This window comes from Vicugna pacos, chromosome 13, assembly GCF_048564905.1.
Source record: "Vicugna pacos chromosome 13, VicPac4, whole genome shotgun sequence".
Taxonomy (NCBI): Eukaryota; Metazoa; Chordata; class Mammalia; order Artiodactyla; family Camelidae; genus Vicugna; species Vicugna pacos.
In genome coordinates this window covers 59,523,877-59,545,229 of record NC_132999.1, presented here as the reverse complement: position 1 = coordinate 59,545,229, position 21,353 = coordinate 59,523,877, and the positions used below count along the sequence as shown (strand labels likewise).

The following is a 21,353-nucleotide window of genomic DNA, read 5'->3' as shown; positions in this document are numbered from 1 at the left end:
TCCAAAAGCCCCCGTTAACAACCTGGGCACTGGCGGAAACTGGCAGCCGGGAGGAAAGAGCGAGCAGCACGACGCCGTCTCCTAGCAACTGGACAAGTCACGTGACCCGACTCACGTGTCCCCCAGGCCAGCTGGGGTTGGAGCGCCTGCAGCGCTTGGGGCGGGGCCGGGCAAGTTTGTTTCCTGAGTTCGGAGACCCAGACCCCCAGCGGTTGTCGCGCAGGTGCCCTCCGGCTTGGTCAGGATGGAGCTGCCCGCCGTGAACCTGAAGGTGGCGACGGGCGGGGCGGGGCGGGGGTGGCCACGCCATAGGTTGGCGGGCGCGGGGAGGATCTCCTGGAGTGTATCGGGCGTTTGCTCTTTTAGAGAAGGATTTTAGAGGCGAAAGGACGTAGAGTTTGGGGAAAGAGGGGCGGTAGGGAGAAAGAGAATGTACAGACCCCAGGTGAGAAGGAGGTGGGCAGACAGACCATAGCAGGGAGAGGGATCCAGAAGGCTAGCAGAGAAGACCGAGAGGGAACTGGAGGAGGTAGGGAAGGGAAGGGGCCGCCTCTTCCCGGAGTCGGACCGGTCCAGCTGGGAGCACCCAGCCCCCGAGGATCGCTTTGGCCTGCAGGCCCAGAATTCCCCTGGAGAAAGAGGAAGGCGCAGGGGTGGGCTGGGGCAGGGCACCGATAGCTCGAGGAGGGCCTCAGAGGCAGGACACCTTTCCTCCGCTGAGAGAGGGGCTAAACCTTTCACCTGCCTCCTTTGTTTGGCAAATCGAGTTAAAATCAGGTGTTCCCAGACAAGTGGTTTTTCAAAGTTTGCAAATCCAACGTCCTTATTTCATAAGAAACGCAGACACCAACAGAAATTACTTAAAAGCTGAAAACCCCAACTTTGTGCACTTAGGAAAACACTGGGGCTTTCTGGGGTGTCTTCATTTCCTGAGCCCTGTCCTCAGCTCTCAGAATGCCAGCGGCTGTTCTTCTTTTTTGTCTCCGCCCACCTGCCCCCCTCTTGCTGTGCTTTTGGCTGTGTTTGCCGCTGAGAGGCTGAAGCCTTTAGCTTTGGTCAGGTGTGAACCTTGGACCAAACCTGCCATTTTGGGTCTCAGTGCAGCCTCCTTTGAGACTGTATAAAAAGGAATGCCCTTTTACTCATGAGTGACCAAGCATTTAGGACCGGTGGTGTCTGGTACTAAAGGAATAAAAGAGATAGATGACTGCAGAACAACACACCATCCATATTTGGATGATTGACCTAATCTGTGCTATGACTTCACATGGGCAGATTTCCTTTGAGAGTTTCCTTAATACTTGCTTCAGCATACCTCCCCAAAGCTTCCAGTCAACAGCCTGGGGGAGAGATGTCTGGGACAAGGGAGTTGGCTTGGGTTGAAGGTTTAGCTGGGAAGAAATTTACATGAGGGCAACTGAGGTTTCTTGGTGTCAGTTCTCACTCTGTTCCAGGCAATGTGGGGTTAATACCAACACCTTTTCTCTGATTAGAGATTTGCCTGAAATAATTGACAAGAAAGAATCAGATGAGGGATAGAGCTGCAAGAATTGAGAGGGGAGAAAACCCTCATTCTTGGAGCATCTGTGGTATGCCAGGTTACTTACTTAATCACAACAGCCTTCTGAGACTTTTACAGATGAGCAAAATTCGGCTTAGATCAGGTAAGTAACTTGCTAAGGTCCCACAGAGATTAAGTGACAGAGTCAGGATTGGAACCCATCGGAGTCAGACTTCAAAGCCGTGTCCTTTCCTGGCCACCAGTTTAGTTAGGGCTGACTTCTGCCTTGATAGTTTATGTCCACTGAGGGTGCTTAGTCTGTCTGGGGCTTTTTCTGAGCAACTTAATGGGCTTGACAGGCTGAGCATGGCCACAGGCATGAGCTGTGCTGGCTTTTGGTGCCTAGAATGAAATGACTGGTCCTTCCCTTGACTTGAAAAATCAGGCCCTGGGTCTCTAAGGGTCTTAGCTGCTACCAGTCAGAGACGAGGAAGTGCTAGGAAGTCCTGAGTGGCTAGGGTTGTGAGGTCACACACAGGACACCCAGTCGAATTTAAATTTCAGATCAACAATGAATACTTTTTTTAGTATAAGTATATCCCAGGCAATTTTGGGGGCATCCTAGCAAATTATTCATTATCTGAAATTAAAAATTAACTGGTGTTCTTTATTTTTGTTGTTGAATCTGGCCACCCTGTGGAGGGAAATGATCCTTGCTCCCAGGCATCTAAGTGGGATGTTCTGAGATCAGAGACCCTTGGGAGCTGGGAGAATGCACCCTGCCCTACCCTCTCCTTCATTTCATACATTCCTTGGGCACTGGCTGAATGGCTGTCCAACTCAGCCAGGGTGGGCAATGGTGCCAGGTGTGCAGAAACAGCTGCCCCAAGCCCTCTGCACAAACGGCAGTCCCTCACCCAGCCCCATCTTTGAGGCAGGTCCTGAGCTGGAGGAATGACATTGTGGCAAGCTCAGAAAGCACCAGGCCTGGGTTCATGAGGTCATGTGAGAAAGGGCCCTTGAGAGGAGGATGTAGGGAGTAGTGAGGCATTAGGGTTAAGTTAGGAAGCTGACTTCATGATGGTGGTAATGCGGATGCCACGTATCGGGGCCTGACTCCCTGGTAGGTACTGTGTCAAATGTTTCACACACCCCTCCCCCTCCCTGTAGCCCCACATCGCCCCCAGGAAGCATGATTGTCCCTACTTTACAGAAAAGCAAGCAACACTTCTGAGAGCTCAGGTGAGCAGCCCGAGTTCACAGAGCTCTTTAGTCATGGAGCCGGGATCTGGTCCACATCCTTGGCTCCAGTGCCTGCACGGTTGACCACTGCCTAACTCTACCTCCCTTCTCTGGCAGCCCCAACTGCTGGCCCCTAGCCTCAGCCCTCGGGGATCTCGCTACCTCATGCACAGGCCACCAAGTGTTTGCGCAGGACCAGTAAAAATATATTCCATATGTTGATCTGTATAGTGACCTCAGGTCTGTCCACCACCTGTCTGGGAAGCCCCACACCCACGCTCGTGGGCCTTCTAGTGGCAAAGGAAGAGTCTAAGTCCTGGGCCACGTGACCCCTCGGCTTCCCTTTAGCCTTCCGTTCTCTGGGTTAAACCTCCCCATTTTCATCCACCCTTCCCCTGCTCTTCCAGATGCTGACACTGTAGCACAGTGGATAGAGCACAAGCTTTGGGGCCAGACAGAGCTCCATTCAAGCCAGGCTTTACTACTTATTAGCTGTGTGACCTGGAGCAAGTTTCTTAACCTCTCTGAGTATCAGTTTCCTCACTGTAAAAAAGAGTATAAAAGTAGGCCCTACCTTTTAGGGTGATAGGAGGATCCAGTGGTCCAGGAGGTGGTATAGCATGACATTTTTATTAGCATCAAAACTCAGACCAGATAGACCAGTTCTGAGATTTGCATCTGGGCTCTCTTACTTACAATGGTTTGGCTCAATTTCTTCATGAGTAAAACTGGGCTAAAACTCTAGCCTATACAGCTGCAAGGAGGACATGGGCCAAGTGTTCAGGGCAGTTAGACACATGGCAGGCCGGTCCTCATCAGTCGCTGGGGTTGCTGTGGCTCACGCTGTTACAGGACGCCTACACTAAATACATAGGCGCTTATGGTTATTAAGTGAATACATCCAGTGACCGTCAGATGCCTGTCCCTCTGTGGTTGAGGCCCCCCCAGGGGACACAGGGTTGATAGGTGCTGCCTCCATTTCCCAGAGGGGCAACCTGGGGCTCAGACACAAAGGGACAGGGCCCCTGGACCAGAACCCAGGCCTCCTGCCTCCAATCCAGCATCCTGCAAACCCCTACTGCCTTGGCCCGTTGGCCCTCCCTCTGCTCCGTCTTCTGACACCGGGGACACTGGCTGGGAAAGGGCAGGGCAGCCTCCCTGGGCCAAGCACTATGTGAAGAGTCCAGGAGCTGGTCTGTCTCTCCTCTCACCCAGCCGGGAAAGGCCAGGCGCCCAGACACGTTCTCAGATGCCAGCCCCTCCCTCCCGTATTCTCGAGGCAGTACCTGCGAATCCCAAGTTTCCCCTTGGTTACCCGAAACCTCCCCTGCAGCCAACGGATACGTTCATGCTGAGTCACTGTTCTCTCTGAGGGCTGTCTGGAAGGGCAGGGCCAGCCAGTTTGGGTCGGTTTCTTGGAGCTTTCTGGCATATCAGACCCCTGTGGGCCCAGGCGGGTGTGGCCCGGGCGGGTGTGCCCCGCCCCTTACAAAGATGGGGAAACTGGGGCAGAAGAGGCTGAGTCTTCAGGGATTTATTTCTTTTCCCAGGGCTGAACAGAAGTGATCAAGTGGTGGTACATATCCTAAATATTTATAAAACAAAAGGGATGTCGCACCAAGTGCTGTATGTCTGCTGAGGTTCTGCAGGATTTCCAGGCTATACTCTTCTTTCCAAAAGAGGGCCTGGCTTTGGACCTTAGGCAGGTGCTCACTCCATACTACAGGCTTTTCAGGCTCCAGGAAAAATGTCTATCCCACAAGTTACACAGAGCGATTTCCCCACAGGCTTCCCTGCGGGTCTCTGCCCCACTGTGTGTCAGCCTTTCATCTGACCGCAGGAGGCAGGGCTCTGCAGGCCAAGAAGCACCGATTTATTAAAGACCTGCTGTGTGCACCGTCTAGAGGTAGGAACCGGAGCGCCTGGGAGTGAAGACTGTTCTGAAACAGAAGTCAAAGGCAGAAAGGATTCGGTGTTGATCTTCGGAAGGAAATCAACAGGGGTGATGTGAGCTGCCACCCCTGTGGCTTCTTCCTCGGTGTCTTGTCTTAGAAGCCTGACACCAGCAGCACCATGGCTGGCCACATGTCTTGGCCTCTGGCAGGTCCCTTCCCCTCTGCGGGCAGGGTTTCCTGTTGACAGAGGGGAGGGACAGTATTTTGCTCTTGAGATAAAGATTCAGAATTCTTCCCCACACCTCAGGCCCAGCCCTGCCAAACCCCATCCCCAGCTTCCTGTCCCTCCACACTCCTCTTCCAGTCCCGCCGCATTGGCTTCTTTACGTTTCCAGAATGTTCCATGCTCGCCTTTGCCACAGAGCTTCTGCAGGTGCTGTCCCTTCTGCCTGCAGTGCTCTTCTTTCCCCTCTGCCCCTGGTTAACCTCCTTTAATCGTGGCTTAAATGTCACTCCATAAGATAAGCTGCCCAGGCACTCCAGTCCCCAACCTGATGCAGAATGAGGTTCTTTTTCCTTTGCTGTGACTTCCTTCACAACGGGCTGTCACTGGACTCCACACTCCTGAGGTGATTATCTGGTTAGCAGGTGTCCCTGCACAAGGTGTCGGTTCTGGGAGGGAGGCCCGGCGCTGCCTCTGCTCTGCTCACCACTGAACCCCCAGGGTGGAGGCCAAGCAAAGGCCAAGGATGCCGGCTTATGCTGTGAATGTTTAAGAAACTTAGCACCATTTGATCACTTCTCTTCAGCCCCTGGGGAAAGAAGCCCATGAAGACTAATCCTCCTCTGCCTCAGTTTCACCATCTTTGTAAGGGGGCGGGCACGCCCACCCAGGCCCCGGGGCAGGTGACACCCGGCTACACTGGGTTTGAGTCCTGTCTCTGCTGTGGCCTTGGGCAAATTGCTTGCCTCTGAGCCTCGGTTTTCTCAACTGTAAAACGGGAAATAGTACCTCTGAGGATGGTAAGGATAAAAGGCGCTCATCCACCTGACACGTGGGAAGTGCTCAGTAATGAACGAGGGTGGATTCCTTCCAGAGTGAGCCTTCTGTGATGTAGACCCAGCTTTTTCCGGTCTTGAGACCTCTGTGAAGTCAGGTGCACCAGTCCTTACAGGATTATTTTCCTAGTCCTCTGTAGCCGGAGGAGGAATTCTCTGGGGGCCGTGGACCACACTCGAGCGGACTTGGTTCACTCCATTGAACACTGGAGGGGTGGGAGTACTCCTGCGGTCTGCCCCGGGTGTCGCCTACCTCCGCATGTGGAAGATGTCCACGTCTGCCCCGAGCCCAAATAGCTCCTCTCGGACAAAGGGCCCCCTGTGAGGGGTGCTGGGTCTGGAGTCAGACTTACAATTTAATTGGACTGTTGCCACTTGCCATCGGTAGAAGGTCCATCCGCTTAATTTACCTCTGAGCCTAGTTTTCTCATCTGTAAAATAGGAATGATATTGTATCTGTTCCAGAGGCAGTTGGGAGGCTCTGAGAATGTCAGTGAGGTGTTTGGCCCAGGGCCTGGCACACAGTAGGTGTGCAATAAGTGCTTTCCTTCCTCAGCCAGAGTTCCTTGTTGGGAACCCTCTCCCTCCCTTGCACCAGACCAGGGACCTGCCGTGTCCACCTCTCTGAGCCGGGCATGCTGCCCCTGCCCCAGGCTCTTGGCATCTCCCACCCAGCTTGACCCCTCAGTGTCTTTATTTTTAATTTTAATTTTTATTTAATTAAATAATTCATTACTTTATTTTTAAGATTTTTTTTGAGGGGGAGGTAATTCAGTTTATTTATTTATTTATTATTTTCAGTGGTGGTACTGGGGATTGTACCCAGGACCTCCTGCAGGCTAAGCATGCACTCTACCACTGAGCTGTTCCCTCCCCCCGACCCCTCAGGGTCTTGAGTAATCTCTCCTAAGTTGCCCTATGGACCGCCAGACCCCACTGAAGCTCCTAACCTGGGGCTCCTGGTCTCCCAGAGTCTCAGCGTCAACCCCCACCTCGGCCTTGGCCCTCCCCCTTCTCAGGCCTCTGGGTCCTGTCTCCCTGCCTCTGCTCCCGGGTGTCCACTCTGGAACTCCCCGCTCTCCCTCCCCTCTGCCCAGCTGGTCCCTGCGTGGCCTTTAGCACCAGTTCCAGTAAAGGAGGCTATTATTTTAAGGACCTATCAGTCAATAAAAAGGATGGAATCGTGCAAAAAAGTAGAAAAAAGCCAGAGGGAGTTTTTTTTTTTTTCTTAAGATCATATATTACCTCCTTGCAAAAGAGCCTCCAGTGTGCTTGGGATGAAATTTATGCTCCTTGCCAAGGCCCTCAAGGTCCACCTCTCCCCAATGGTCTCCTTCCACTGGGCTGCTCTCCTGTTCCTTGGGTGTACTCGGCATCCCCACTGCCCTACACAGCATCCCAGCTCCAGGGTCCTAATAAATGAGCCTCATTTGAGCTCCCTCCTGCCACCCCGGCCGTTTCCCATCACAGCCTCTTCTGATTCCAGAGCAGAGTCCCAGGTTCCCCAAAGGAGCCTCCAACCTTGGAAGCAGGAGAGGTGTGAGTGTCCGCTGCCTGGAGTGGGGAGGGGGTGGCGTGGCAGCATCCCCTGGCCTGGCCTGTACCCTTCTTCCTCCTCCCCTCGCCGGCCACTCACTGTTGATGTTTCTTTTCAACAGACCTTAGTGATGCCCTCCTAGGTGCTAGGCAGGGGCTTCCAGTGTTTTCTGGCTCCAGAAGCTTCCTTGCCTACCACCATGGTGGTCACATTCACAGATCTATTCTCCACCTCACCCCCTCTTTTTTTTTGTGCCACAGGCGATCCTCCTGGTTCACTGGCTGCTGACAACCTGGTAAGTGACTCTAAGTCTGTGGGTGGCCAGTCCAGCCAGGTTCTGGGTCCACATTTCTCTTGGGGACTTGTCCACCTATCTCCTGGGTCTGCATCCAGGTGTCTCCCAGGCCTTGTCCACGTGTCTTCTGGCCTGTTCCAAGACTAAATGGCACCTTTGTTGAGAGCATCAGCAGCAAACTCCCTGCATCCCAGGGATGGAGGGGCAGGCAGTACCCAGAGGCCTTTGCCATCACTGCCCCTAGAAGCTTCGTGCCCTCATCCTCAGGGAGGCCACGACCCAGGGCAGTGCCAACAGCTCAGACCCTCCTCCAGACACTGCCCGATCCTTTTGGGGCTTGGCACCCCTCTGGTTCCTCGCTAAGGCGTCTGCCTCTGGGAGGTCTGTGGTGCCGGAGCCCTGTGTTGGGTTCCCGGTGCTGGGATGGTGGACATCAGGTAGAGCTCTGTATGTCCATGACCTTGGGTGAATCACTTAAGCTCCCTGGGTCATTTTCTCACCTATAAAGTGAGAATATTACTGACCCTGTCACTTATCTTGTAAGGTCATTGGAAGGTGAAAGCAGGAATTCTGAAGCTGTAGTAACTACTAACATTTATCGGCGGTGTCCAGGTGCCAGCTGCCGGGCTGGGCGCCTTCTGGGAGTTAGCTCAGTAGCTCAGCAAGTAGACACACGGTGGACCCAAGACATGGGGTGAGATCACTTGCTTAGAGGTGGACCGTCACTCTTACATCACACCCTCTACCCAGAGACGCAGACTCAGGACTCAGACTGACCCTGGTAGGTCCCAGCTCTCCTGTGTTCCAGCCAGGTCACCTTGGCCAAGTGACTCCATTTCTTGGGGGGTCTTGATTTCCATCTGTGAAATGGGTACAAGGATGCCCCATCCCTCAGGAGCTGTGAGGGAGGAGCCCAGGAGTGCTCTAGTCACCAGACAGTGCCCGGGCCTGCACAGGGGAGGCCCGAGGGTCACAGCTGGATTTTCATCGTTACCATCTGCTTCATCTGTTGAGCTTCCGGGGAGATTTCTCTGCCAAAGCAGATTGGGGCCCATTGAGCTCACGTGTGCATTTTGCAGACGTGGAAGGACAGTGCACGTGGCAACAGGCGTGAATAATGGGAACAGTGATAATCGTGGTTAATGACCTTGGGGAGCAGGGCCAAAATCCAGATTTCTCCATCGCACTCCCCACGATTCTGAGTTGGTGAGTCTGGGCTGGAGTCCCAGCACCTGCTTTTTCAAAACCAAAAAATGAGATTACTTATTCCATGTCAGTCTAGTTGTGCTCTACACTCCACTACTTTGCACGTGTTTTCTGTGTGGAACGCTTCAGGGACTGAAAATTCGTGAAGCACCCCACTGCGTGCTGCGGCCTTCTAGGCCAAGTGAATGTGGGAGGTAAGAGCATGGCCTCTTAAGCCAGACTCCCTGGGTTTAAACCCCAGCTCTGCCACTCAGCAGCTGTGTGACCTTGGGCAAGTTACTTGACCTCTCTGTGCCTCAGTTGCCTCATCTGAAAAATGAGGATAATAACAGTGCCTCCTTCCTAGAGTTGTTAACACAAATACACATAAGTGAGTTAATTTAAAGCACTTAAAACTGTGCCAGATAACTAGTAAAGACTCTGGGTTAACTATTATTTTCTTTGAGTTAACGAACAAATAAGTAAACAGTTCGTTAGTAGCAATACCCTACAAAATAAAAGAGGACAGGCGTTGTGTTAGAAAGTGGTGAGGTGGTACTTAAAATTGGGCAATCAGGGAAGGAGCCTTGGAGTTAACATTTAAACTGAAGCTAAAATGACGAAAAGGGACAGCGTGTTCAGGATAGAGAAACAGTAAGGCAGTGATGGGAGGTGTAGGGTCCCCAGATCCCACAGGGCCCCTTAGGGATGTGGTGAAGAGTCTGTATCTTACTCCAGCTTTATTCCAAGAAAACTGTAGAAGGACTTTTAGCAGAGGCGTGACATCACCTGTTTACCTTACTGGTTGCTGTTTATGGATTGGCCAGAAGGGGGCAGGAGTGTCAGGAGACCAGGGAGGAGAGGCTATGGTGATAAATACCATAGGAGAGGATGGTGGTTTGGACCTGGAGGGACCTGGCCAGATTCGGGATTTGGAATCAGTTTTGGAGGCGGAGCCAATGAAATTTGCTGACATTTCTGGTACACAGTGGGGGAGGGGACAGACAGGTGTCCTGTGGTTGCAGACTATGGCCTCTGCTCATAGGGGCCCTGAGACCTGGGAGCCTTAGGAAGGTGACCTATGGGAGGGGTGGGCACCTGTGGGGCGGCCATCTCCTGACTTGACTCGGATGCCTCCTCCCACAGGGGCTGCATCGTGTTCTCAGGCCCCTACGCCTGGGCCAACTTTACCATCCTGGCCTTGGGCGTGTGGGCCGTTGCGCAGCGGGACTCCGTGGACGCCATAAGTATGGTGAGCGCAGGAGGCAGCGGGCGAGCCGGCTTCAGGGCGATCATGGGCCCTGCTCCGTCTTCCCCTTCACCTTTCCAGTTTTCTCTCCCTTCTTTCCCCATTTTCCATTTCTCGAGCCTCGTAAATAAGCCTGCCCAGCTACCAACCCATGTGTTTTCACCAGCCTAGCCTGTGTGCTTGCCTGTCTGCGAGAGCCCGGAGTCTGCTCATCGTCCCCCGTCCCCCGAGAGGCCTGGGGCGGGCTCCCTCCAGTTCCCCAGACTGGCTGCTCCCTGAGGACAGCAGGCATGTGCCAATGAGCCACCTCTAGGGCCCTCTTAATAGGGAGGGATGTGGCTGGAAGGCCTGTGAAGAGGGAACCCCACCACTTTGTGAGGTCAGAGTGGACACAGAGTGGCTGAAGTGTCCCACAGGGAGCTTCCAACACTCGCTCAGTTCTAGGGGGTGGTGAGCGCCAGCACCAGCCTCTCAGGGTGACTGAGAAGGGGTTTCCTTGGTGGTGGAGATGGAACCAGTGTATTCCAAGGGACCTTCCATCTTGGAGGTTCTGGACCCAAGTCTTGTGCCTGATCGTGGCATCGGAGATGAGAGGCGATGGGGACAGGCGGTGCTCTATTGGCGCAGACAGGCTGGGTCCAGACAGGGCCCCACATCCCTGCTCCTGACCCCGCAGTTCCCAGTCAGGCCTCTTATCCACCTGCTGGCTTGACCTGTTTTCCAGCAAACCCTAAGGACACAGCAGGGCACCAATGGAACTTCCGGTCTGATACGTCTCGTTGGGGAGGGATGGTGTGACAGGGCGTCAGTGTGCTCATAAACCCTGATGACCTGTGGTCACCCCTGGGTCCTGCGCCCCACCTGTCTTGCAGTTTCTGGGTGGCTTGGTGGTCACCGTCTTCCTGGACGTCATTCACATCAGCATCTTCTACCCGAGGGCAGGCCTCTCGGACACGGTCCGCTTCAGTGCTGGCATGGCCATCCTCAGCCTGCTCCTCAAGCCGTTCTCCTGCTGCCTCGTCTACCACATGTACCGGGAGCGCGGGGGTGAGCTCCTGCTCCACACCGGTGAGGCCGCCGCCTCCGGCCAGCTCCCCACCTCTCCTCTGTCTCCGCCTTGCCTGTCCCAGTGAGCCGACCCTGCCCACCCCCACCCCCACCCCCCGCCCCAAGACAAGGACTCAGGGTGCAGGGAGGGGCTTGGTGTGGGCTCTGGGTGCCAGGCTAGAGGGTGTGCGAGATTTTGGTCTCTGCTGTGGGAGCCCAGGGATCCCCTCACTGTCCCCACATGATATGACCCTTCCCTGGTTTCATGCCATGAGCAGCGTTGGGGATTTGGCCAGGATCCCATCTCAGCACAAGCATGGGTACAGCTGGGGGTGTGATCCAGTTCCCCAGGCCGCTCGGGGCCGTCTGCAGCCTGAGGCTCATGGGCACCTGAAAGGCCAGCTTCCCCTCCCAGCTCATGCCGGCCCCATCCCTGGAGCCCCCTCTCCTGCCACATGGGATCTGGGTGGCCGGGGGAGAGACGGAGCTGGCCTGCGCTGTGGGAGCCTCAGCTGAAGACAACACTGAACTGCAGATGCTGTCCCTGAGCCCAGCCGCCCTGCCCCCGCCATGCCCTCTCTGACCCACGCTCTCATTTCCTTTCTCTCTCAGGGAAGTGAGGAGAGGCCCAGAGTGGCCCATTACCTGCTGGGGGCGCAGCTGGGCCACAGGCAGCAGTGGCCTGGGGCCACCCACCCTTGCGCCGCTCAGCATTGCTCAGACCTGCCCCAGGGGGAGGGGAAGTCAGGGATGTTTCTCTATTGGGCAGATGAGGAAACTGAGGCCCAGAGTCCTTGGGGCTTGTTCAGAATCACAGGACAGACAGAATGAGGATGGGAGTGAGGAGTGTGGCAGTTAGGCCCTCCAGCCCACCTTGTATCTTCTGGGCCCTGCAGCCATGCTGGCTCTGGGGCCTTGTAGACACGGTATCCATCCTGTCTGGGAGAGGAGCTGGAGGGGAGCCCGCGTGTCCAGGACTGGGTATCCCTCAGCCAGATTCCTGAGCACATGCTGCTCGAGGAAGCACTGAAGCATAGTGGCTAAGAGCCCTGTCTTCGAGTCATGCTGCCTAGGTTTAAATCATAGTGTCCTCAGCTGCAGGCTCTGTAATCTCAGCCAAGTCCGTTCATCTCTTTGACCCTCAGTTTCCTCACCTGTAAAGTGGGGACAATAAAACACCTGCTCTGCAGGGTTCCGAGAGGATTGAATAAACAATATGTGATAAAGGCTTAGTGCCTGGGACTGCTGCCACTGTCACTGTCCTGGGTGCTGGGATGCCCAGCTCTGGCCTTTCTGGTTGGGGGAAGGGGAATCTTGGTTTGGCCTCAGTGGCATGTCCTAGATCCTTTCTCTCTATTTTGTCTTTTCTTTCCCCTCCCCCGCCCCCTAGGTTTCCTCGGACTGTCACAGGATCGCAGCGCCTACCAGACGATTGCCTCTCCAGAGGTGCCTGCTGACCCGGAGGGCAGGGGTTCCATCCCCCAAGGATACTGAAGCCAGCCCTGCTGTGCCTGGTCCCAGTCCAGGGACCAGTCTGACAAACTGTGGGGGAGGCCCAGGCTGCATCACCTTCCTTGAGCCTTGGACATCATCCTAGGGGTGCTCCTGACCTAACCTGCCAATCCTAGGAGTGCTCTCAGAACTAACGTGGGAGGTGTCCTCTGGATCCCCATCTCAGGGGTTGCCTAAATCAAGTGCCCCGAGAGGCCAGCAGCCCCCATGCACACCCATCCCAAACTCCCTGAGGCCTCTCCTGCCTTCCAGGTGTCCCACTGGTCCCAGGCTGGAAATTGTGGTTGCTTTTGTCACCTCCACTCTTGGCTGCTCTGTACAGACCCCAGGCCAAGCCATGCCTGAGTCTGGCAGGGTCAGACCTTCTCTAAGGGCCAGTGATGCCCACCCCCAACCCCAGGCCTCTCCTGAAGTTGGCCAAGCCCTCCTGCAGGAGCTCTGAGAGCTTCAGGTCATGCTCAGCCCCGGGAGTAGTCCTGCATGGGGTGAGAACCCCTGGCTTCTCACTGCCTGGCCACTTGGTGCCTGGGGACCCTGAGGCTGGAGACAGGAGGTGTCTGCAGCCCCAGAGACCCACCACAGCCTCCAGCTGCCCTACTCGGAGCCATGGCATTAAAGTTCGGGGAATTCTGTAGCTGAGTGTGTTTTGAGGCACGTTTAATCTCCCTTCAGGGCTGGGGCCTGGACTTGCCATTCCTGGGACGATTTCTCCTGCGAATCCCCAGGGCTTAGGTGCCCGTTCTGTTGTGGCAGGAGGAAACGGGCTCATGAGGAGCTGGACCTGCCCTGTGCCCCTCTCTGGCCTAGGCGAGGCCCCAGCAGGGAGCACACTGTTCAGTTGCAAAGCAGCGTCCATTTCTCCGAATTCAGATGACGCAGGTGTTGGTTTGAATCCTGCTCTGCCACTGACTGGCTGTGTGCCCTTGCGCATCTTAACCTGTCTGACCTCCGTGTCTCCCGGAGAAGGGCTACTGCCTGCCTGGAGAATGAGGATGCTGATGACACATATAGCGCCTGGCCCTCGGGAGTCCTCCCTAAATGACAGCAAAGTTGTCGGTAGGGCTGCTTTTTGAGTCTGTGATGAGGCTGGGTCAGTAGGAGCAGGGTGGCCTCTTCCTGGCAGACCCTGGGTCTTGGCCTCGGAGCTGACTGGGATTGACACCCATCCAAAAGTTCCAGGGGTCCCATGGCCAGGGCTCTACCCAGCTCCCACTGCGATGGGTGTTGACCACCTGGCCCCAGGTGCCTGCGCTTTCCCAGGCCATCCTGCCTTGTCTCCAGCGCAGGCCCCACCGTTCTTCTGTATCCGTCCATCCAGAGAGGCTGAGTCCCTGCCACGTGCTGGGCAAGGGCCTGGGACTATAGGGGTGAACCCAGGTGCCTGCTCTCGGGGCACAGATATTAAGAGTCCTCTGTCCTGAGGCAGGAGCCCTGATAGAAGGCACATGGGCCTCTGGGGAAGGGACTCATGCTCTGAGGCCAAAGGATGCTGAGTGGCTGCAGCTGTGGAAAACTGGAACCAGCCTCCCTGTCAAAGGGGGGGCAGACAAATAAGCTTTGATCCGTTCATTCTGAGGAGCGCTGTTCAGCAGTTCAAATGAATAAACCAGATCTATGCCTACCAATATTGGTCCCCCTTCTACCCACCCACCCAACGTTGGTTGCAGAATGGCATGTGATATATGAGAGCGCTGGTGTGAATTTAAAAACCTGTCAGCAATACCACACGTTGATCGTGGGTGTATATGCGGAAAGATATAAAAGCATCGTCGAGATCCAAGTCAAGTTCACGATTGTGGCCCTGGATGGGGGAGAGGTGCAGCCTGAGGGAAATGAGACTGAAATTCAAGTCCCAGTACTCTTGTTTATACCTGTTCCTGGCATGTGGGAGGCTCGCAGTGTGTGTGCTCTTGTATCTGCGCCCTGAACGCGGCAGATTTCCAAAGGAATGAAAAGGTGGGGTTGAGGGGACAGATAATAGAGCCTGTGCCAAGGGAGAAGTTAGTATATTCAGAGACCCCAGTTCCTCATAGTCTCAAACTCCAAGTTGACTGGCTCTTTGGGAAGGGGACAGAGTATGGCTCTTGTCTTAGGTGGGGCCCCAGGAGCAGACCCTGAAATGAAGCGTGTGACTTGGTCCAAAGCAGAGGAACGGGCTTTCTTGGTCATCAGCCAAAGCTACTCTGGGGGCGGGGTGGGGGGGTGGCGGGGAACAGTGACTTAAGCTTCCAGGCTCCTCTGGCTCCCTGACCATGCAGGCAAGGTGGCCCCAGGAGCCCAAGGGTGTCCTGCAAGGAGAGGTCATCGGAGGCACATAGAAACAGTGAGGCACACAGAAGAAGTAGCTGCCCCTTTTCACACAGCAGGCCTCATGAGGGAGAGCTTCTTACATTCATTTAACAAGCAGTTGCGAGCCAGTGGGAGCCAGGCAGTGTTCTAGACACTGGGGAGACCCCAGTTGGGGGGGAAGCCCCCAGCACCTGGGGGATTCCATCTTGCTGGAGAGGTTTTAGGCAGCTTGGAAGAAGGCCTGAGCAGGAGTGAGCCTGCCCAGCGTGTTTGGGGGATGCGGTCAGGAGGCTAGAGTGGCTGGAGCTGAGGACAGGAAGAAGGAATGAGGTCAGGGAGGTAGCCGGGCCAGATAGCGCAGGGTCAGAAGGTCATTTCAAGGACATTGACTTTTGCTGAGTGAGGTAGGGGCCGCTGGAGGGCTTTGGGCAGAGTAGGACATGGTCTGCTTTCTGTTCTAGAAGGACAGCGTTGGACCAAGAGGTGGAGCTGGGGATGGTGAGCAGTGGTCAGGTCAAGCAGAGCACCAGGCACTGATTGTCAATCCCGGGGAGTCCTCTAGACACTTCTGCCCATGGAGTCTTTTGGTATTGGAGGCACCAAGGAAAACACAAGGCACGCAAGCACTGATGGGTAGAGCTGGACTCAGGCCAAGAAGAGACAGCAAGATCATCTTCAGTACTGGTGTCGGTCCCCGGGGCCAGGGGGTGTCTCCCGGCAGCTGACAGGCAGTTTGCTTAGGCTCCGCCCTCTCACGTCACAGTGGAAGGACCCCGTCCCCTCCCCGAAGAGTACAGAAATAGCAGCAGGGCTGGCCAGGTGCCACCTTTCAACTGAAAAAAACACAACCTAAAAGTTGAGAATTATGTTTCATTTGGCAGATTTTCTGAATCTGCCAAACTTAAAGCCTGGGAGACAGCCTCTCAGATAGCTCTGAGGGACTGCCCCGGAGAGGCCAGGAAGGAGCCAGGATATATAAGAGTTTTTGCAGCAAAGACCAGGTAGTTGGTACATCAATAAGATTTCTATTAAATAAAGAAAAGATATCTCAGGTTAAGAGATTTAGTGCTTTTCTATATATGGGAAGATGCAAGAGTCTGGGCTCATTGAAACCATTCCTTTGATCTGCACCTTAGCTCTCTAGGGCCCGTGTCCTGCAGTCTCCCATCCTGAGTCCCCTCGGGGGCACGCTGGGGTGACTGCACTGGCTGACTGCTTGATGGCGGGCATCCTGTTTCCATCCTGAGTTTCCCCCAGGGCTCACTGTCCAGGCCGCTGCAAAATGATGGCTGCAACCGCCTTTTGTTTGCTGATATGGCAGCCATATTTTTCCTTTACGCATATGACACACATGCTTAAGCAGAACAAAAGAGCATCTACTGGGCCTGAAACAGGGAAGGATCTTCCCACTCAGGGTGACAAGCTCTGTGAGGGTGCATGGGCTCTTCATCTCTTGGAGAGGGGGTATCCTGGGCCCGAGGCCTGCTGTTACACAGCCAAGCAGCGTGCAAAGACCACATGCAAATTATCTCGCCCAACGTGGCAGCTCTTGGATCTGTCTTGGAGGCAGAGCAGCAAGCTTCATTCACGGACTGGATGCAGAAGAAAAAGAGGAGACCGTGATTGCAAGGTTTGGGGCTTGAGCAGCTGGAGGTTGGAGCTGCCACTCACCAGGAGGAGGCAGGGAGGCCAGGCTCAGAGCAAGGCTAGGAGCTCAGTCTCTAATGGGCCACGCTTGAGGTAATGGGGCTTTCCAGCCAGATATCCTCACCACTGTGTTATTTTTATTTTATTTTATTATTTATTTAGTTTTAGGTGTTTTTGTTTGTTTGTTTGTGGGTTTTTTTGTTTGGTTTTGTTTGGTTTTTTTATTGAGTTCTTTTTAAAAGGAGTTTCTAGCAGGGAGGATACAGCTCAGTGGCAGAGTGCATGCTTAGCATGCAAGAGGTCCTGGGTTTAATCCCCAGTACCTCCGTTAAAGAAATAATAAATAAATAAACCTAATTACCTCCCCCCAGTAAAAATAAACATAAATTTTTTAAAGGCCAGCTTCTATAGAGACTGGGAAATAGTCTGCATTTTAGTCTTGGTGTCTGCCATTCCAGAAGTGGTCAACCACAGGAAGCAAACTCCTCTTGTCTCTGGTCTCCTGCAGGCGGAGCTGAAATCACTTATCTAGCCTGCAAATCTTGCTTTTCTTGTTTTCACAAAACTCAGCCTTCCAGATGAAGGAGCCAGAGAAATTGCCCTAGGGAGGTCACTTGTTTTCCTTTTGGCCAAAACTGGACTAGAGCAGGGAGCTCCCCCTGCCTCCTTTGCCTCAGGCCCGTCCTCAGAGTCTCCAGATCGGCCAGGAAATTCCAACTCTCATAGCCTCCCTCCAAGCCAGCTCTGGAGCCAATGCATTTTGGGTTAAATCCCATCTGCAGCCTGTGACTGGCTGTGTCAGAGACTAGATGGTCTCTTAACCTCACTGAGCCTCAGTGAGATAACCACTGAATCTTAGGACCTGTGTTACCATGTTAATTATTCAGAGGGAGGGATGACCCATGTAAAGAGGAAACAGTTTTTCTCAGCCCTCCTAGGATCCCTGGCTGGATCTGAAAATTAAACTGGCGGAGATGAACAGGAGAAAAGTAGACAAAATTCACTGAATTTTTGCATAGACAAGAGAATGGAGACCCAGAGACATGACCAGAGCAGAATGCTTTTATACCTTTCAGACAAAGAAACAAGAAATATGTGAAGAATTGACAAGACAAAGGGGTTTGGGCTTGGGGTTGTAAATGGTAAAGAAAAAACTAGGAAGATAAGGGTGAGTTTAACAAGGTTTGCTTATACAGATTTCTCGGCCATAAATTCCCCTCACTGTGATAAGAATGTCTTCTTTCCTCCTGATATGAGAGGGCACCTTTCACCTGGGAGTTCTATCACCTGTTTCAGGAAAGAAGGGCAGGGGGGTGGGTGGCGGGAGGGAGGAGGTCAGAGTGAACTTCCTGCTGTTTTCGCAAACTCCTTCAGCTTAAAATATTCAATATGCCAAGGCGCCTTTCACCTGGGAGTTCTATCACCTGTTTCAGGAAAGAAGGGCAGGGGGGTGGGTGGCGGGAGGGAGGAGGTCAGAGTGAACTTCCTGCTGTTTTCGCAAACTCCTTCAGCTTAAAATATTCAATATGCCAAGGCGCCATATTTTGGGGTGGCATGTCCTGAACCCCGTTTATCTACTCATTTATTATTAATTCTACTCATCTGACCATTTATCTACTCATTTATTATCAATTCTATAAACACTTATTGAGTACAAGTTTTCAAAAGACTGAACAAACTGTCAGGAAGTAAAACAGATTTTCCTCACTGGCAATGTGACCGAAAAGTCAGCCTCTACACCCCAAAAAGGGAATTCAAACTCGGAGGCAAAGTTTGGGAGCAAAGAAAGGAGCAGCTTTACTGGTTTGATGGGCAAAGGGGAGACTCAGCAGGCTCGAGCCTAAGAACTGTGAATCCATCTTGGGGTTGGGGCTTGGTGATTATACAGGTCAACAGGACAGGGTGCAGCAGTGATGTCAGTCAACAGTGTTCTTTTACAAGAGTTCGTCAGGTGTCACGAGAACTTCAGGTGGCCCGCCAAAGGGTCATCTGCCCACGACCTCTCCTGTCTTGATCTAATCCATTTGGCATCCCGGGGGCTTCTGGAAGATCTGATCATTTTCCTAAGGTTATCATTCTGTGACCTTCTTGCTGGAACATAGCTTCTGGTTTTAGGTGCCAATTATTTAGAGTGAGGCATAACACAGGGTTGGGGTTGCTAAGCACATAATCAATCAGGCAAATCAAACAATAGTAGTAGCAGAAGGGAAAACAGGCTAGTCAGCTAGAAAGAATTTGAAGAAAACAAGCTAATCAATCCTAGTATATTCTTTGAGCTGCCTTAGCATCAGGGAAGCCATTTTGACGCCTTCAGCAACAGCAGATCTCGAGGGTTCAGTTCTCCAGGTGGCTGGGGGCTTGTGCACACACCTGTCAGTCCAGAGACTGTCGTCAGAGTCCACAGGTTGTTATAAAACATTGTATCAAAGATCTAAACTCAGAATCACAGATTTCAACTTGAAAGGAGCTTAGAGCTCCCCCTAGCCCAGTGATTGGAAAAGTCCATTTTATTTCAAACCCTTTGTTCAAAAGAAATCTTACTCAGTATATGAAACAGAGCACACCACCCCATCACCACCATCGTCCGAAGACAGGGCCCCTACAGCACAAATGGAAACTGATCTCCTAGGTCCTCCTAATTCCACAGCTGGGAACACGGCCCAGGAAGAGAAGACTTGGACAAGGCCTTGTGGAAACTTCTTGATTTTAGAGCCGGAGGTTGACAGCATGGAGACTGGGATAAATAGAACTTCTACAAATGAAAAACACAGTGATTGGAGTTAGAAACTCAATGGATAGGTTAATTCATAGAATGGATACACCAGAAGAGAGAATTGGTAACCTCAAAGGTAGATTTGAAGGAATTACTCGAAAAGCAACAACAACAACAACAAAAGAGACAGAAAATAGGAGAGGTTAAGAAACAAAGGATAGAATAAGAAAGTCCAATATGAATACAGTCAGAGTTCCTGAGGAAGACAATGGGAGAGAGGCATTATCCAAAGAAATAACTGCAGAGAATTTTTTAAAATGGGAAGACACCAAACCTCAGATCCAGGAAGCCAAACAATGTCCAAACAGAACAAATAAAAGGAAATCCACATGGATAGTCACCCTAATGGAACTTTGTTCACTCAGTGCTGTATCTTCAGCACCTAGAACAGCGCTGGCACCCCATAAGTGCTTTATAAAAGCTGTAGAATGAATGGATGAATGCAAATGGCAGAATGCCAAAGACAAACATTAAGATCCCAAAGGCAGTTAAAGCATATTGTCCTAAAAGGAATTGAGACAGGAGGGAAGGGGGCAGGGCACAGCCATTCAAGGAATGACATAGTAATTAACACCAAGATGGTAGAAGACTTAATTCCCAGTAGGCCTTGAGGATCAAGATGACAGGAGATCTGACTTCTAGGAGACCTTGAGCTTCATTATACACTTACTGTAATATATTAGCATGATAAATAACATGCCCACAGGTGCCATGACAGTTCCAAGGGTAGCCACAAAAGGTCAAAGAGTGGACAGTGATCCAATTCCTGGGAATCCCAGCCCCTTCCCCAGGGTAGTTGGAATGGTCCTCCCACTTGTTAGCATATGAAGCTACCAAGCCCATAAAAACTGGGCAACACCACGCCTTGCAGCCTCTCTCACTCCCTCATTTTCAGAGATGGTCTGCACTCTGTCTATGGAGTGTGTATCTATTTTACTTTACTGAGCACCCAACCCCACACCTCGTGGCCTTTCTCTCGCCTACACTCTATGTAGTATGTATCTCTCTAAATAAATCTACCTTTACTCAGCTGTGGCTCGCTCTTGAATTCTTTCCTGTGCGAAGCCGAGGACCCACACTTCGTGGGTCACGTCCCAGGGGCTCAACCAAGACCTGGGACATGACCCTCCTCATGTCCCACATTCGTTTTTCCTGCATCAGAATGACAATTACACTGGCAGCTGATGTCTCAACAGCAAAAACAGAAGTCAGAAGACAGGAATGATGTCTTCAAAGTGGTGGAAAAAAGAACCATCAATTTAAAAATGTGTACTAGTGAGTTATCTTTCAGGAATGAAGGTAAAATAAAGACATATTCAGAGGAATGACAATAGAATTTATCACCAACAGACTTCAATACAGAAACGTCTTAAAGAACCTTTTTGTGGAAGAAGGACATTTTTCCTTAAGGAAGATCTGACACGCATGAAGGAAATAGTATATAGCTGGTTTAGTGTTCAAGACAATAATAATACACGTAGGAGGGGCTGAGCAGACACGGTGTTCAGTTGGAAGGAGGCTAAAAACTGGATTAACATTAGACTTTGTTAAATGAAACATACATATTAAAATGTCTTGGATAACCACTGAAAGAATGGAAATGAAATGTGTATTTTCCAAAACAATGGTGGGGGAGAAAATGAGGAAAAAGAAAAACTCGATCAATTCTAAAAAAGTCAAGAAAGGTGTGAATGAAAATTATTGCTTGCCGTATCAGTAAACAAAGGATGCTGTGGCCAACAAGTCATCAGCCAGTACCGCCATCTCAAGCCATCTCAGCAGCGAGCCAGAGGGAACTCAGAATGGAGACAAGCAGGCAGCCTGTCCTCTGCCACCACCCCCAACGGTGCGCCCTGAGGGAACTCAGGATGGGAAGGAACAGGATACTGGCCCTAGATAGCTAGGTGCATATCAAAGGAATGATTTCAGTGAGCCCAGACTTTTGCACCTTCCCATATAAAAATAGCGCTAAATTGCTTAGCTTGAGATGTCTGCCTTTTTTTAATTAACAGTAATCTTTTGATGTTGCAACTACGTGGTCTTTGTTGCAAAAACTCCTATATACCCTGACTCTTCCCCTGGCTCCTCAGAGCAGTCTCTCAGCGTGATCTGAGAGGCAGCA

At 52.3% G+C, this 21,353-nt stretch overlaps 1 protein-coding gene across 2 annotated transcripts; it reads left to right on the top strand.

Annotated features, from left to right (window-relative positions):
• The first annotated feature begins 131 nt into the window (after positions 1–131).
• On the top strand, positions 132–14,147 carry AGTRAP (angiotensin II receptor associated protein). 2 transcript variants are annotated; one of them, XM_006196658.4, is made up of 5 exons: positions 132–271; positions 7,495–7,529; positions 9,861–9,966; positions 10,836–11,010; positions 12,401–14,147. In XM_006196658.4, exons 1-5 carry the CDS (start codon positions 245–247, stop codon positions 12,502–12,504), a joined length of 447 nt encoding a protein of 148 aa, XP_006196720.1. In that variant the 5' UTR covers positions 132–244; the 3' UTR covers positions 12,505–14,147. The 2 variants fall into 2 exon arrangements, with proteins under 2 accessions (XP_006196720.1, XP_015094349.1); XM_015238863.3 differs by having other exon boundaries at positions 10,836–11,031.
• Positions 14,148–21,353: the final 7,206 nt, after the last annotated feature.